Consider the following 18007-nt stretch of genomic DNA (forward strand, 5'->3'; position numbering starts at 1 on the left):
ATTATAATCAGTGTATGCTTAAGGTAGGTGAGTGACACAAAGCATAAGTAACATTTCTTGGGGTGGTGCCAGAGAAGACTTGTTAGGGGAGAAGACATAATAAATGTTTAATAGGCGAATAAACACTAATAAGTAATAAAACACTAATAAAAGATATAGTTCTATGTTGTGGGCTCTAAAATTCTATTATTGGGAGTTCCCTGGCGGTCCAGTGGTTAGGACTCCATGCTTTCACTGCCGAGGGCCTGGGTTCAATCCCTGGTTGGGGAGCTAAGATCCTGCAATGTGACACAGCCAAAAAAAAAAAAAATTCTATTATTTTATTTAAATATAAGTTAGGGAGAAACTTAGACACTTGAAAATGCAACTAATGTTATGAGGTTATATAGCACATGCTGATTGCCAAGTGAATGATATAGTAGCTAGAATTTATTGATACACTATATATCTGATTACATGTAATCCTCACTAACTCTCTGAGATAGGTACTGATACTAAGGCCATTTTACAGGGAAAGGCACTTGAGGTTTACAGAGGTAAAATAACCTCCTAAGGTCACACAGCTAAAATATGGTGGAGCCAGGATACCTGCTCAAGACAAGATCAGCTTTAGAAACTGTTCTTAATCATTAAAAAATGAACATAAGGAACCACTTGAACATAAGGAAAAACTTGCCTATTGAGAGCCTTTGGAGAAGAGTTACAAATTAGATACATGATGGGTATCATGATGGGTATATTCCAGGCATGGGTATTGGCATACATAAGTGTTGGTTGGGCAGTATACCCTAAGTAAACTGGACCAGTATGATGGAGTAGTTCATTCATGTAGGAGCATCAGGGAAGATCAGGTTGGAATGTGAGGATGGAATGGGAGCCATCTGTCAAAGATCCTGAAGATGAGTAATCTGTACTTGATCTGATAGACCATAACCATAACCATTGAGGTTATGGGAGCAAAGGAGTAATATGGAATTCAGTGTAACATAATAGTTAAGTTCTTGAGTGTCATTTTCCGATTTTGTGATGTTTAGCATGTAAGTTTACTACTCTTAGGTTCCTTTGTCTTATCTATAAAATGATAATGGTAATACTATCTATTTCACAGAGATTAATTTGTAAAACCTGACATATCCAAGCATTGAGCAAATGTTACATATTATTATTATTGTTGATGTGTTTTAGTAAATTTAATCTAAGAACAGTGCATAGGAGTCTAGGCCTAAGCATTAGGCCGTTAGTTGAGAAATGCTTGAAACATAGTTTTAGCAGGTAAATGGAAAGGAAGGGACAAATACTAGGACTGTTTTAGATCAGTAATATCAGTATGTTAAGTGTATATAGCTTTCTAAAAATACATGTTTCTTTGTGCTGTTTCATAATATTCATGTGTTCATTGTTATATCAATAGTTAATAACTGAAAACTGTTATAAAGCAGAAACTAATAAAAAAAACCCTGAAAACTGAATGTAACTTTATAATTTGCAAAGCCACTTTGACATGTTATTGAATTTGATTCTCAGAACCATTCTGTGAGATACTATTATTTCCATTTTATTAAGGCCCAGAGAGGTTAAGTGATTCATTGAAGGTCATGCAAATTAATAAAGGAAGCAGTTTAAAACTTGCATTTTCATACACCTATTCTAGTGCTTTCCCCTTTATTCCTATATTATGTTATGATGAGAACTGATGTACGATAGCAGGCAACAGTATGAAAAACTATTCTTAGTATTTGAAAGAGTTAATATCATTTCTTAGATATCTGTCTTAATACCAAGAAATAACCAAGGCATGAAAGGGGAGAGACAAGTTCAGAGTCTACTAGTTATCTAATTCATATATAAACCCAGTGATATTTGAATATAATCTCTGTTTAGAAGATCACAATATTAAGTGGCTATAATTTGCCATTTTAAAAAACCTTCAGCAAAAATGAAAATAAACTCTTGATTTTCTGCACCAAACCATATTAGGCATTTAATACACTCTGGGTGATTGTAAAATATTTTACAATAGAGCTATTTCTTAAGTGTTTTTAAATAGTATTGATCATGAAACTTTTTGAAATTTACCATCAGGCCAATGGTGGCAGAGTCTACATAGAACTATGCTTCGTGGTGTTCTGGGAAAAACCTTTCGGCTTGTTGGCTATACTATTCAGTATGGCTGTATAGCTCATTGTGCTTTTGAATACGTTGGTGGTGTTGTCATGGTAAGTTTTTACATTCAAGAAAATAATCATTTAAAATATGTTTGTTTTTTTTAAAAATTGAAGGAAGAGAGTGTTTGAATTGGCACTGATATAAAATATAAGAACTGTAACTTTAAATATGGTCCTGCGTTGTTTCTTGCAGGGGCACAAAGGCCCTATTAATCTAATAATACTAGTTTTTACCATTTATTGAATGCTACTTACTGTGTTCCAGGATGTATTTGATGTTTTACATTTATTAATTCATTTACACTCTATGAGATACTTACTAGAAATCTACTATACACATGAGGAAACTGAGGCTCAGAAAGCTTAAGTAACTTTCTGCAGGTCCCACAATTCCAAGTAGACTTGGAATTTCAGCACAGATTTCTCTGATTTTCAAAACCCCTACTTTTAACCACTGTGAAGAGTATCAATAACTGTCCTGAAAATAAATGATTATTCTGCCTTGTGTCAACATTAAAGTGTTAAGGCTGTCCTCCTACCAATGCATTTTCTTAATATTGCATCATGAATCTATCAACCATGACAATACTAACCTTTTGTCATATAAATGAAAGAATAAATTGATTGATTGTTCAGTCAGTAAGTTTTGCTGTTGGTGTTGCTATTTTTATCAGGTTTACCCTAAGATATTCACAGTCATATAATCTCAAGTTGAGCTGGAGTAACGCAAATAAATGTATTTAACTGAAACTCCCCTCTTTGATTTTTTTAAATTTACATTGGTATTTCCAGTAGGCTACAGAGTTAGCAAAAAACTTGCATTGTGGTCTTTGTTTTTTCTGCCCAAGTAAGAAGTTTTGAGTAAAAAGTTTTATTTACATGTAAGTGGAGTGAATGGAGACTGTTGTGTTTCGATTTTTCAAGTTGAGATGATCATTCATTACAGTTTTGAGATATATATGAAGATTATTGTTTTACCTACTAATATGAAAGTCTTTAAAGTACGTCTCATTATGCCAATACTTTTCAGTAGAAAACATAAGTTGCAGCCCCATCAAGTGAGTAAGCTGTTCTCTTGGAAGAAAAGGAAAGGCATCAACTCATTGAGAATAGTATGATACCACTTGGTAAATAACTGTCATGGGCACTGGATGGTAGCTGACAGTAGCAAGAAAAAAAATCATTAATTTATTCATTCAACAAGTATATATTGAGTATCAACCTTATGCCAAGCACGTTCTTGACCTTGGTTACACAATTGGGAACATGAGAGACAAAGTTCCTGCTCTCATGATGCTTAAATTTTACAAGATGGCCAAAATTTGGAAACATAGATAATGTTATTTTATTTCTCTATTATAATATAATATTAACAAACCATTTTAAATATATTTTGCCTGTTTTTCCAGACTTGCTGGCTACTCTGTAGAGTTGAACTTATCTTGGAGCTTCCAGCTTATTATGAATCATCCTCCAAACTTGAAGAACATTTGCTTGATTTTCTTTCTTTTAAGCCTGCTCAGATGATTTATATTTTAAAAGGTTTTCAACTTAAATTTAAAAATTGCCTCTCTTTCAGTGTTCTGGACCATCAATGGAGCCTACAATTCACAATTCAGATGTTGTTTTTGCAGAAAATCTTAGTCGACATTTTTATGGTATCCAAAGGTAAATTTCTGCCACAGATATATTAAATTGATGGTGAAAACACACATACACATTGTGTCTTTTCTGCAGTTTCTTAACTTTAGCTTTAAAAACTCTTTTGTAAATAACCAAATTAATGACCAACTGGATGAAATTTTGGCTCAAATTTTTTCTCTCAGTTTGAGAAATTTTAATAGTTTCTTTAAACATACAGTTCCTTGTATCATTGTGCAAAGTAGATAGCAGTCCCTTTTATAATGTGCATTCAAGCCTTTACTTTTTTTGGTGGGGGGGTTGGGGGGTGGGTTTGTCCTAGAACTTAGGAGCTAAATTACATATCCAAATCAGTGATTTGATTTTTTAATTTTTAAAATAATCCTGCATTTCTATTGATGACTGTCGTATTCTCTATAGTCTATGATGAGCAGTCGGTGATTTTTAGACTATAGCACTGTATATAGCCGGGAGCCAGGAATCTTATCTATTATGAGTCTCCTGATTAATTATATTAAGTTAAAAAACTCCTTGGGAAATATTGTTTGCCACTACATCTTTTAAAATCCTAGTCTAAATGGTGTTTCCAATCCTTGAGATACTGTTTATTCTACTTAACTCCCTGATTATTATTCCTTCTGAATGGATGTGAAGTATTAGTAATTTAGTGTATTTTCTAAAGGACACCTCTTTCATTCCCTAAAATTTGGGATCCATTAGTTTTTCATGATTCTGAAAAAATAGATCTGTATCACATTTCATCTTCATCAAATACAAATTTTACTCACTTGAGCTGGTATTTAGCTTATGACATAAGTAGGTTTAGGCATTCCTCTTTCATTATTGTCCTTTTTTATAGTCTACTTCACATCACTGAAAAATCACCCAGAATAGTGTAAAACTGTTCTTTGTGTTGACTCGTTCTTCCACTGTCTTAGATTCTGTAAACAGAAACTCTCTCTTGCTCAAGCTGTATGTTCTAGCATGGTCTGTGGGTAATTCCTCAGATCTTTTATCCATAACAACTCCAAGATAATACCTAATTGATAGATATGGGGTTATAAAATAAAACTTATATAACAGGTTATGTTCTAGCTTCCTTTTCTTTTTAACTTGTATCAAAATAACTTATTACAGTCTTTGGATTAACTAGAGACCTAGCTTCACTGCAACATGAAGACAAGCTTCTGTTTTCCATGCTAATCACATGATTCCACTCTCATAGTCCTTGAGCATCCTTAACAAGTAGCTGGACTCATTGGCTAAATAGTGTTTGAATGAACAGCTCAATATTGTCTTTTTTTTTTTTTTGGATAGATACTCTTTGCATTCAGATGGTAATACAAATAACTATATTTAGTAAATTAATTAAGATTCTTTAGAGGTTTTATTTTGTATTCTGCTCCTTCAGGGGGCCCATTAGGTGGAAGGACAGTTCAAACTTTGGCATTTATAGGAGACATACCAAAGTAACTTTTACAGACAAGGTAGTCAGTTGGTAACTCCTACTTTAAAAACATTACTGTCCTGAGTATTGTTTTCTTTTATCTGCAGCACAGAACTCTTGAGATTTCAGGGGAATCTCTGACCCCTGGTAAGAGATCCTCTTGCTAGCTGTTTCTAAAGATAGAGTAGCCATTCATTTAGGGAAAATGAAAGTCTGCATATCTGGTATCTAAAGCACATAGATTTTTCAGTCCAATGGACCGAACACTCATACGTGAGACAACCATAGTCTCTTATTACTACTTATTCTTTCAACAAATAGTTATTGAGCACCTCACTTATAAGATGTGCTGTACCTGATAGAGAATGTTAGGATTAGCAAGATACTAACCCTTGTTTTCAAAAGCTTACAATCTAGGAGGGGATAATAAGGATATTTATAAATAATACAGGAAAATTTCAGTTTTAGTTCTATTAAGTTTCTTTTAAAATCCTATTTGAAAGAGTTGAGAGTCCAAGGTTATATATTTTGATTTAAGCTCTGTGCCTATAATATCTGGTTAGACCACCAGAAATACAGTATATAGTAATGATGCTTTCTATTAAAACACCTTGACTGAATTATGATTTTTATGTTGCCATTCAAGTGCAGAGTTTGTTTTGAGGATCATATTGATTATTTTGTCAAAACACTTAAGCTGAATAAAACTCCCATGGAAAACATTTCTTTCCCCAAAGCTAGCCAAAATCAACTTTGTTAGTATGTTACATAGGTTACAATATTTGCAAACTTATTCATCTGAACAGTTCCATTGACATGGTTCCAGTTGGTTGGAAAGAGATACTTTATAACATTTTCAAACAAGTGTAAGCCTTATATTGCACTCCAAATTATGGAATTTAGTGTTTTAATAGCATTCAACTCGATAATCAAGAAAAACCTCAAGAAATGACTGTTCTGAATACTGTTGCTGTATTTTCTGTAAAAGTTCTGATGAAGATGGTATCTTTACTTCCCTTACATAAGTATCCTTCTTGTATATTCCTCTTTAACTTAGTTGTTAAGGAAAATTTTGTCATACCTCCCAAACTAAACTTTATTTTATTAGGTAATGATTGCCATGTAATTAATCATAACTTATTTTTTGACTTGACTACCAAAAGTTTTGAACTCATTGTAATACTTATATATAGCAATAACTAGGTTTCTGATTTAACCATCATCTTCCTTTTATTTTTGTGACTTTTGATACTGTTTTGATATATGCATCTTTTATTACAAGCAACATCAAACTATTTCCTGAACCTGGTACAGACAATAAGTAAATATATTAAATCCTTTCGATTGTGAGCAACAGAATTCACTTATTGCTCATTTCATGCAGAAAGAGCATTTTATTCTCTTTGGTTGAGGCATTAGTCATATTTTTTTGTCTCCTTCTTCCTTTCCAATTTTAGATATCTTCTTAGTCTTCTAATACATGTAGATTGCTATTTCTTCCATGAATCATGTCTTCCATATGTAATCATATCCATATTGGTTCTATATGTTTGATTTGCCAGTTTATTTTTTATAATATATGTTTGGACAGCTTTTAGCATTTTATTTGGCTGGGTCTTCTGATATTTTTTCTCAAATATGTGTCTGTTTTGACTATACTGTAAACTATCCAGGTTATATAATTTATATGCTGCAATTCCTCAGTTCTTTAAGCTCTAGGGATGTTTCTACCTTTTTATGTGCTCTAGAGTCAATCAGTGCTACTGGCTGGGCAGTCAAATTTGCTTGGTTAATTTGGTGGTATTTACATGGAATTGTTTTTTCATAGTTTTGGTTCTAAAATTTGGACACAGAAGTAACACTGAGTGGGTATAGTGCAAGAAGATAATTCTCATTGAATTATCAGAAATTTTAGAATCTTCTAATAGCTTTTCCATCACTCTCATTGTTAGATTCTGACCCATAAAGTTAGTCACAAAGGTTCTCAAAGCTGGTAAATGTATGGGAGGGTCAGTATGTTAGAGGATAAAAGGTGTGGCTTTGGTTAAGTTGCTTTATAAAAGTATTGTAGCAGTGCCATGCATGTGTTTATGCTAATAATAACACTGACATTTCTTTGACTTTTTCCCCTCAGAGGTGACATTGTGATTGCAAAAAGCCCAAGTGATCCAAAATCAAATATTTGTAAAAGAGTAATTGGTTTGGAAGGAGACAAAATTCTCAGCAATAGTCCATCAGGTTTCTTTAAAAGCCATAGTTATGTAAGTAACATTTCAATTATGTTATTCATTGGTATCATAGTTGATTAACATTAGCTGAACACACTGACAAATGATTATAACTTTTATTCATATTTTGAATATAAGTTAGAATAATGCATTCATTAGAATTTAAGTATGTTGTATCAAGAACAACTTGGCCATTATAGTTTATATATTTTATTTCCTTTTAAAACCCTGTATAAACATCTCAGTATTAGTTGTTGCAGGCAAGATTCACCAATGAATGTCAAAATAATGGGCAGACGTTTGACGAAAAATAGTGTATTTGCATAATCTCAAAGTATCTTTCCCAAGATATTTTTACAAAAGGAAAAACAGTAGCTTCGTAGAGGAGAAACCTGGCAGACACCACGTTAACTGAGTAATCAAGGTTAACTTTACCTATAACAAGACGTCAACATAATGTGACCCCTGAATTCAAGGACTGAGAAGGGCACATCACCTTTGTGGTACTCTTGTAAAAAGAAGGTATAGCCTCATGAGAAAACATCAGACAAACCCTAACTGAGGGTCATTCTGCCACATCATTGACCAATACTCTTCAAAAATGTCAAGGTCTTTAAAAAAAGGAAAGTCAGGAATTATCATAGATTGGAGGAGACAAAGGAGACATGACAAGTAAATGCAATCTGGAGTTCTGGCTTAGATAGTTTTTCCACTGACTTGTTACTGGAAAATCTGGTTAAACCAAACACAGTCTTGTAGTTTAGTTTTTTTTAATCCTATTTAAATGTTTAGGATAGATATTTTGGTGTAGTCAACTTGCCAACTCAGTTAGGAAAAAGAGCAAGAGCAGTAGAATGGAAGAGTGAAGAGCAAATGTAATGTGTTAGCCCCTTTCACCAGTCACACGGCTGCTGAGACAGCTTGTGGCAGGGGAGGGCAGCCTTCTGTTTACTCAGCATATACTCTTCTTACTTTAATTATAATTTAATTTTCTATTTTTGTTTAAATTTTCTGTGTCACTATCAGATTATTAATAGAGCTGTTACATCTGTTAAGTAACTTTATCTTCATCCCCAGTGTAAACATATAATTAAGAGTTAAATTGTCTTCATCGTTGTAAATTTATTTTGACCTATAATAGCCTCTGATTGCCCTATTTGATCAGTAGACTATTAAATAATCTATTATTTATTTACCGTTCTTAATAGACTATGGTTCAGCTGTGCAAATGTTTATTACACTTTTGATGTTTATTACTACAGTGCTAAACATCCTAGGAATCCTTAGTTGATGGTGATAATGTTAAAGTTGAGAATGTGGTATCAGGTAACCTGTTGTTCTGTGGCCTTCATCTTGGATACTTATCCTATTATTTTTCAAAAATGTCAGTTATTTACGTAATGGTTTCACCTTCACATGACTATTATCATTTCTTGAGGCATTCTAGTCACTTCTAAGTTGCTTTAGCAACAAGCATATACTTCAGACCAGAAATAGCTTTATCCACAGAAAGGATAACAAAACATATAAATGATAGCATCTACTATCTGTGTACAGTGTGTACACTGCTGTTGTTTTCTTTTAAAATTATTAGAGGAAGAATATTAGGATGAAAGGATTTAGATAAAATCTCTGCTAAGTAGTCAGAGAAAATAACCAGAGGACTATAAGACGTACATTTTTTGAATAATCTATTTTAAAGAAGACATTCATCGCATTTTTATGTTTGTTGAGAGAATAAATTAGGGGACACTGCCATTTTGTTCCAGGTATATTCCATTCACTTTGGTTTGCATGTTTATAAGTGTACAAACAATTGTAATAATATTGGCCAGCCCTTAACTGTGTACTTACTCTGTACCTGACACTGTTGAAACTCTTTCCAAGGGTTAATTTATTTAATCATCAAAACAGTAACCCAGTGAAGGTGGTAGTAGCATTTGACAGATGGGAAAGCTGAACAACAGGGAGGTTGAATAAATTGCCCAATTTCAAACAGTAAGAGAAACAGTTGGAATTCAAACACAGGTAGCCTGGCTCTGTCCAGAATCTATATTCTTTACCACGCCACTACTTTTCATCCCAAAATATCCTCTACTTACTATTATTATTTCTACTCCCATCTCCTAAACTGTACTTCCCTTAAAATGTATTTGTCTTTATTATTTTTAAAAAGAAAGGCAACTGTTTCTGATCAGGGCCAGTATTAGTTCTGAAAGACAAGCCAGTGATTTTTGAAGGCTTCCCGGCTCCACCAGTTTCACTAGGCTGCGTTTTTTAAGCCGTAAGAATTGTGTAGCTGTTACAGAACCACTTTAGCAAATGTGTTCCATTAATCAAGGTGATTTATAACAAAAATTCATCCAAGTTTGGAGCACTGAAGAGATATCCAAACTGTGTGCATTCTGCCCCTCCAGAGTGTTCCCTTTTCCAGCTATCTCAGAAGCACACTGGTGCTGCTTTCTATGAAAGGGGTTTCTTCCCCGTATCTGTGCATCCTTCTAGAAAAATCATTGTTGTTTATAGGTTATGAAGACATTACTATTCAGATCTTGATTGAGGTGCATAATAAGGATGATATATATTAAATGTGTTTTGAATTTCAGGCAAAAAACATTTATTCTCCTAAGTAGGTGCTTCAGAAAGCAAAACACCAAAATTGTCATTTGGAACCTAGAACATAGAGTTTAGCATATGAAAGAAATAGCATTGTTTGTAAGTTGGCAAAAAAAGAATATAAACAGATCATTGGTTAAGTGATGTGAAACCATTTTATTCATTCCAGAGTTCTAAAAGTTCATGTGGCAAGCAGCACTTAACGAAAGGTGATTTATTTTTTACATTAGGCATTTGGAAACTAAGCAGTCCCTATCCAGGTCCTATTGCAGTGGGTTTTGCTTATTTTCATGGTATTGAGGCCAATAATTTTTTCCCTTGGGTTATGGGCTGAGCATTGGCTACTAGGAAATGAGCTTAATTTGTGACTCTCAAAAGAAACAAATTGTACTCAGCTCAAACATCTTGAATAACTTGCCTTTCTATACTATAGGAATTCCTCAGTTTGCTGCTAGAAGCCACTAATTTGCCAAAAATAATTTACTTGGAAGAAGCATTTAGCAGGTAGGAAATACATTAAATGAACTGGCATTCTCCTGTTGATCTGCACAGGAGGCGATTTAACGTAGTCTCCATTCCCCTAGGGAATATAGGGCCAGGACTCAGGAAATACAGTAAAATTTTCTTACAAAGCTAATAAAGAAACAATAACACTTTGTAATCTTTCTCAGGATAACATTGTGTGATAGTTCAGGGCTGTGATTTTAATCCATAGTGTAACTGTGGTACAGTTAGTCATTTTGGAATACAGTAAGTTCCTAACAGCAAACAAACATGCTATAAAATCTCCCATCTAAACAAACAAACTCCTTTGGCACCACATCCTCCTATAGGAGAGAGTCGTGCATACTTACTGACTCGACTCTGAACTTTATATTCTCTTTTGAACTCATTCCACTTAGACTTTGGTCCCCAGCACTTCATTGGAACAGTTCTTGTTAAGAGTCACTGATGACTTCTCTGTTGCTGATCCAGTGGTCAGCTTTCAGTCCCCGTTTTACTTGACCTATTGTTAGTATTTGAAGTAGTTGTTCTTAAAGCCTAGTTTCACGTAGTTTGGGGGATACCACTCTCTTTAGGTTTTCTTCCTCTTTCTGCTCCTTCTGAGTGTCCTTTGTTGGTTCCTCCCAATATTGGAGTAACTCAGGGTTTGTATTTTAAACTTCTTTTGTTTATATACATGCCCTTAGGGTGACCTTCCTCTCTCATGGTTTTAAATACTATCTAACTTAAGACCTAAATTTATATCAACCACAACTTCTTTCCTGAACTCCAGAGTCATATATCTGATAGTCTGTTTAATATCTCCACTTTAGTATATAATGTTCACCTTGAACTGAATATGTCCAAAACTAAACTGATTTTCCTTCCAAAACTGGCTCGTCCTACATGTATTTCCCAATCACGGTAAAGGCACCTCCATTCTTCTGCTGACTCAGGTCATAAACCTTGGAGTCATCCTTGCCTCTCTTCCTCTTTCACCCTCCCATCCAATCCACTAGCAAATCATGATGACTATATCTTGTAAATATAATCAGAATTAGATGACATCTTGCCCCCATCACTGCTACCATCCTGGTGAAAGACAAATTCATCTCACTCTTGTTTTCTTGCAGTAACTTCTGAACTTCTCTCTGAGCTTATATCTTTCCCATCTTCTTGCCTCCTTACCCCTCTACTGACTACTCTTCACATAGTAGCTGAAATGATCCTTTTTAATAATGATGCTTTTTCATAAAAATAATGTTACTCTTCTACCCAAAGAGCTCAGTGGCCCCCCATCTCATAGTTAAAGCTATGGTCCTTTTGATGGCCTACTAGACCCTACACTCTTCCTGCTGTCTGTTCTTGTAATTAAAATTTCATTGGAACATGGCCACACTCATGCATTTACATATTGTCTGTGACTCCTTTCAGTAAAACAGCAGAGTTGAGTCATTGTAACAGAGACTCTGTGGTCTGCAAAGCTTAGCTATTTACTGTCTGGCTTTGTACAGAAAAAGTTTGCTGACCCTTGCTCTAGAATGTAAGGTTCTTAATGGCAGAGATTTGTTTTGATCTCAGCTGATTCCCCAACACCTAAACTTTTACTTGGCATCTAGGAGATACTTTAAAAATACTTGAAGGGTGGACAAATGGATATATGACTAGAGTCTGACAGTGTTTTATTTTAGTTTCTATTCTACTCAGTTTCTTCTAGTTTCTACTGCAAACTCGCTCTGGAGTAAAGTGCATGATGTTCTATTTTTCAGTAATATAGATGTTCCTGTAGCTCACCATACTGTATGCTAATGCTGAACTGGCCAATCTGTGTTCATTCTAGTCTTCATAGAAGACTTGAAAGCTCTTTCTTCCATGGTAGGGCTACTTGACCATCTTCCATAACTGCAGGTAAATGTTATAGAAAATATTGGAATGCCCGTTACTTTGTACCAGCACAGCATTGTGCTGATTAAACGTTTCTTTCCCCAAGTGACTTCTATTTGGACTGAATGATAGTTTTCAGCCCTTTTATTAAAGCAGATTAAACATTCACCTGGCTTTGAATAATTAGTTTGGAGTACTCTGAACTTGGTCTCATCTAAATCTTCTGAAGGACTGGTGGAATTGAGGTACCCTGGACTTACCTTGTTCTCATTTTGAGGGAAGATTTGGTTCCCCAGAAATGGTGTGGTGGTTTTGTTACTATGAAGGCTAAGTTGCCCTTGCAACATGCAGTACCTACTACCTAGTTTGTGTGGTAATGAGAGTTTTCTACATTTCAGTAGAAATGATGTGCCTTTGGACATATGTAATAAACTCTACAGGTATTTTGTTCTTTTGATTCTTTTATTGGTTGGCAGATTAAGGATGGATGAGTTATCTGAAGCTGGTAAACTGTTCCTTTAAGTGTAAACTTCTGCTTTCCAGTGGTTGTTTATTATAAAATGAAGGATTTTTTTTCTAAATCTTTCAAATAATTAAAACTCTGTTTATTGAATTTTAGTTTCTCAGCCATAGCAGCCACCTTGTTGAAGATGAGTATGTTAACAGAAATATTATGGAGATTTCAGTATTTTCTTGTAGTTAAAGCATAGCATCTTTTGCTATTATTAAAGGAAATGTATCTGTGCTTATTAGAAGAATTATGTTTTTACTTTTATTTTTGACCTATCAAAATATCCAGTTATATAAAGCTTTTTGGTTCTTGATACCACAGATTCCAGTATCATACACAAAAGGTGAAATGTTCATCAAATGCTAGTCTGTTACCACAGTAGAGTGATGGTAGGTATATAAGAAATGTAGTATTTCTTACATTTTTCTTTTTGAATTGTAGAGTATGTTAATAATAACATCATTATTGTTATTGGCAGAAATGTAAGAAATAGAGACATTTTCACATTTCAGAAAGAACTGATTAAATGTTCTCAGGATGCTCTGGTGGTATAGTGTTCCTAAAAGGAGAACTTGGAAATGGGATAATATGCTAGTAATAAATCTGTTTTACTGTGTATTGAAAAATATTTAAACAAAACTGATTGGCCAACTGAAAAACAATCTCACTAATTGGGAAACATTAGAAAATGGTCACTTTATAAACACTGATAGCCCCCAACGTGTACTGTGTATTTACGTTATAGTTCAAATCCTTGAATATCCTAATGCTGTTTTTCTGTTTGTTTAAATGTCATTTACTTTAGCTAAAAGTCACAACCATATGGTCTTCTATTACCACTTGTATTATAAACAGAAAAACTACTTCTCTGTAGGGAGAGGAATCATCAGATTGAAAGGGTTTGTTTATTATAAGCTGCTGATACACTAAATCCTTATGTCATTTAAATAGAAGAACTACCTAATAATGTCACTTATTACAACTAGGATATCTAAACAAGGGACTTGCTTTTTGCAGACTATAGTGATAAAAACCTGTGCTTCACATCCATTTCTCAGCAACGGCTCCCAGGGTAATCAATCATGGCATACTGCTAATGCCTTGATTGCAGCTGATGCAGAGGAAATATGTTTACTTTTTTGCTAAAGTGAAGTTCACTGCGGAGATGACGTGACTTTTTCATCCTATAGCTAACAATTCTGAAGATAAATTTGACTTAGTGTTTACAATTCTGAGGTGTTTTTCTTCTGATGTTAACACCAAAGAATCATCTTTGAGGCTCCCACTACTTAAGCATTTTCTGATGTGTTCCCTGAACATTTTCAGAATAATTTGATCTTAGTTTAACAAAAATACGTAGTTTATAAAATATTATTTTGTAGAAATGTATTTTATCTTAATATATGTTTGAGTATGTATATGTATGTATATGTATTTATGAAATCAACATTTCTACTGAAAGGGTAGCAACTCTTCCTGAAACTAACATGTTTTGCTCACCTGAAAATATTTTAACCACTCAAAGTTGGAAAGTCAGTGCCATAGGTGGGATTCTGGGGAGGCATTTATGCAGTTCAGTAAAATGCCATATTACGTATAGTTTTATCTGCAAGTTATATGAGACCTCTATACTTTTAGGTTGCTTAAAAGTAGGTGGTGCAGTAGTTAAGAATCCGCCTGCCAGTGCAGGGGACATGGGTTCGAGGCCTGGTCCGGGAAGATCCCACATGCTGCGGAGCAACTAAGCCTGTGCGCCACAACTACTGAGCCTATGTTCTAGAGCCCGCGAGCCACAGCTACTGAGCCCACATGCCACAACTACTGAAGCCCATGCACCTAGAGCCCGTGCTCCACAACAACAGAAGCCACAATGAAGAGTAGACCCTGCTCGCTGCAACTAAAGAAAGCCCACATGCAGCAACAAATACCCAACGCAGCCAAAATAAATAAATAAATTTATTTAAAAAAAAGTAATTGGGAAAAATTACTAAGACTGAAATTGTAATGCTGCTGTTCAGTGTAAGCATCTGAGGCAGACTCCCACTCTGATGGTCGGTCGTAAAGAGAATGTGTTCCAAGTGTCATGTGGCTTCCTAACCTGATACAGTGGTCTGCCGGACTAAGTGGAATGTGTTCAGATGTCTTCTGAAATAAGCAACTAAATGAAGTTCTTCTATTACCACTTTGGGCAATCAAAATTCTACAGATTTATGTGACCCACTTAGTCTATAAAAGCATTCTCATTCTAGTAAACTATTTTCTACCTAAAATAAGAAAGGAAAAGAGAAATTACAGATTTAAAAGCAAGTATGCATATTATAAAACAGTTGAAGATAGTAAAATAGCCGAAATATATTGACGTTACAAGCCATTATACTGCTAACCTAGATACGCGAGAGCGCTTCCTCCTGGGTTGGAATTTTCATAACTATTTTAAGAAAATTTAGGAATCGTTTAGTTTGGCATAGCTAGTGCTTGCATGTCTACTACACAGACATACAGAGCCGACAGGGGAGGGAGATAAAGTACCTAAAACTATAGGGTGAGTAATTTAAAATTCTAAGATGCAACTTAAGATTCTGATCTACTTCCTGTACATTGTGTGTATGAATCTCTAAATCAGGAAGGATTAGAAAAACCTCCTGTCATCTGAAGAGACTTGAAATTTGACCTGACTTCCCTATGTAAAGAAAGTCAGAGTAGGTCTGGGGACACAGACTGATACGCACTTCTGACCCTAACTGCAAATGCACCTAACCCCAAACCAATCCCAGCATCAGGCATCTTCCTTAATGAGGCGGTGTCCCAGGAGCAGCGGAAACCGCTGGACTTGGGGGGAGGGAGAGAAAACTTAAAAAGCCTTCAGGAGGACATAGGGTGGGCAAATTTGCCAGACAATAACTTCACAACTTTCCTATTATTTATTCATGCATTCATTAATTCCATTAATTCCAGATATTACTGAATACTTACCTGAGGGCCACCACCATGTTAAAGTAGATCAAGTCCCTGCCTGCAGGCTGTCCAATAGAACTTTCTGCAAAAATGGAATAGTTGATATCTGCCCTGTCCAGTATGGTAGCCACTAGGTTCATGTGGCTGTTGAGCACAGGAAACGTGGCTAGTGTGTCTGAGGAACTGAATTTTTAGTTTTATATAATTTGTAAGATTGAATAGTCATATATGTCACTAGTGGCGACCATGTTGGACAGTACAGCTTCAGGAGTTTGTAGTCCAGTTGGGGGACTGGACAAGGAATTACAAAATGGTGTAATAGGAGATACTTATCTAGACTGGGGTGAATAGGATTACTACAGACTGGGGAGGTAAAACCTGAGTTGAAGTTCTCAGGGATAAGTGGGAGCTAGCCAAAGCAAGCAGCATATTCAGAAGCTCTAAACGTGAGAGTGCAGCACTGTGCCTGGGGTAGCCGCCAAAAGTAAGTTCCTATGTCTGGGACATACAGTGGGGAGGGGTGGGTAGTGAACAGAGATAAAAATGAAAAGGTGATCAGGGCTCAGTTCCTTGTAAGTCTCAAGCAGGGGAGTAACTTTGTGTGTGTGTGTGTGTATGTCCACATCACGCGTTGTGGGATCTTGGTTCCCTGACCAGGGATCAAACCTGTGCCCCCTGCAGTGGAAATGTGGAGTCCTAACCACTGGACCCCCCAGGGAATTCCTGGGAGTAACATTATCAGACTTAGCTTTTAAAAGATCACCCTGATATTTAGTATAGAATAGTAGAGGATGGTTGGAGTAGGAGAGGCCAGAGGCAGGGAGACCAGTTAATAAATAGGCTGTAAGACATAATTGAGATAATAACATGAAGAATGGAAAGCAGTACAAAGTTTGGAGAAAGATTAAGGGAATATCTAGACAGGATTGGATGTTGGAAGAAATGGAATTGAAAGTCTTAAGACTGACCCAGGTTTCTGGCTCTAGCAATAGGGGTAGGTGGTGCATTAAAATAAGGGGTCTGGACTTCCTTGATGGAGCAGTAGTTAAGAGCCCCCCTGCCAGTGCAGGGGACACGGGTTTGACCCCTGGTCCGGGAAGATCCCACGTGCTGCAGTACAACTAAGCCCATGTGCCACAACTACTGAGCCTGAGCTCTAGAGCCTGCGAGCCACAACTACTGAGCCCATGTGCCGCAACTACTGAAGCCCCCATGCTCTAGGGCCCACGTGCCACAACTACTGAGCCTGTGTGCTGCAACTACTGAAGCCAGCACGCTTAGAGCCCATGCTCCGCAACAAGAGAAGTCACCACAATGAGAAGCCCGCGCACCGCAACAAAGAGTAGCCCCCACTCGCCGCAACTAGAGAAAGCCCGCACACAGCAACGAAGACCCAACACAGCAAAAATAATAAAATTTAAAAAAAAAAAAGAGGTTCTGAGGGAGATGTTAATTTGGGAAATGGAGAGAAGATATACTCAGTTTTGGAGTAGTCTAGAAGCCTGTATAAGTCTCTGATAGATTGTACTTTAAATGAATACAATGACAATGAAATTATAGGAGTTGGGAAGAAAACACATTCTTTCCCAGAATGATGTTTGGGTGCTATACTATTATTCCCTCCTTGATGTCCACAGTATATTTTCATGATCTCTTAGTCAAAACAGTGTTTTGATGCTCTCAGCCCCCTGAGATCAACCTCACTTTTTAAAGGTCTTCAGCTATTCTCTTCGTATCTTACATCATCACAAAAAATGTCATCTGTCATCTACCTGTCTAATTTGCAACTTTATATTTACAAAGCTAGACATCATTCTAAATAACTTCCAGACTATGGGACATTAGAGTTCTGGTTTTGATAAATAAAATGCAAGTAGAAGTGTCTATCAAAGAAAATCATGCAATACAATTTTTTTTTAAGATACTAGTAATATCAGGTACAAAAAGATCCACATATTTTAATCCTTTATTTTTTGGAGTATGGACTCTTTTCTACTATTGATCTTTTATTTCTAGTACCATTTCAGGTATAAATCAGTTTTTTAGCCAATCTCTATATGATGGAGTTATGCACTGG

The 18007-nt window shown here is 35.6% G+C and overlaps 1 protein-coding gene across 6 annotated transcripts in view; it reads left to right on the forward strand.

Moving 5' to 3' along the window:
* The window catches only part of IMMP1L (inner mitochondrial membrane peptidase subunit 1), a 72742-nt gene that overhangs the window by 44204 nt on the left and 10531 nt on the right, over positions 1–18007 (forward strand). For 5 of the 6 annotated variants that reach the window (XM_082627317.1, XM_082627315.1, XM_082627316.1 and 2 more), the window contains 3 exons: positions 2083–2216; positions 3745–3833; positions 7388–7514. In XM_082627317.1, coding sequence (XP_082483443.1) covers positions 2112–2216; positions 3745–3833; positions 7388–7514 — 321 coding nt within the window. In that variant the 5' untranslated portion in view covers positions 2083–2111. Of the gene's footprint in view, positions 1–2082; positions 2217–3744; positions 3834–7387; positions 7515–10530; positions 10602–12349; positions 12497–18007 lie in introns of those variants that run through there. The other variant, XM_082627319.1, reaches the window with a different exon arrangement.

The sequence above is a fragment of the Mesoplodon mirus genome (genome assembly GCF_964341445.2).
Source record: "Mesoplodon mirus genome assembly, chromosome: 7".
Classification (NCBI taxonomy): domain Eukaryota; kingdom Metazoa; phylum Chordata; class Mammalia; order Artiodactyla; family Ziphiidae; genus Mesoplodon; species Mesoplodon mirus.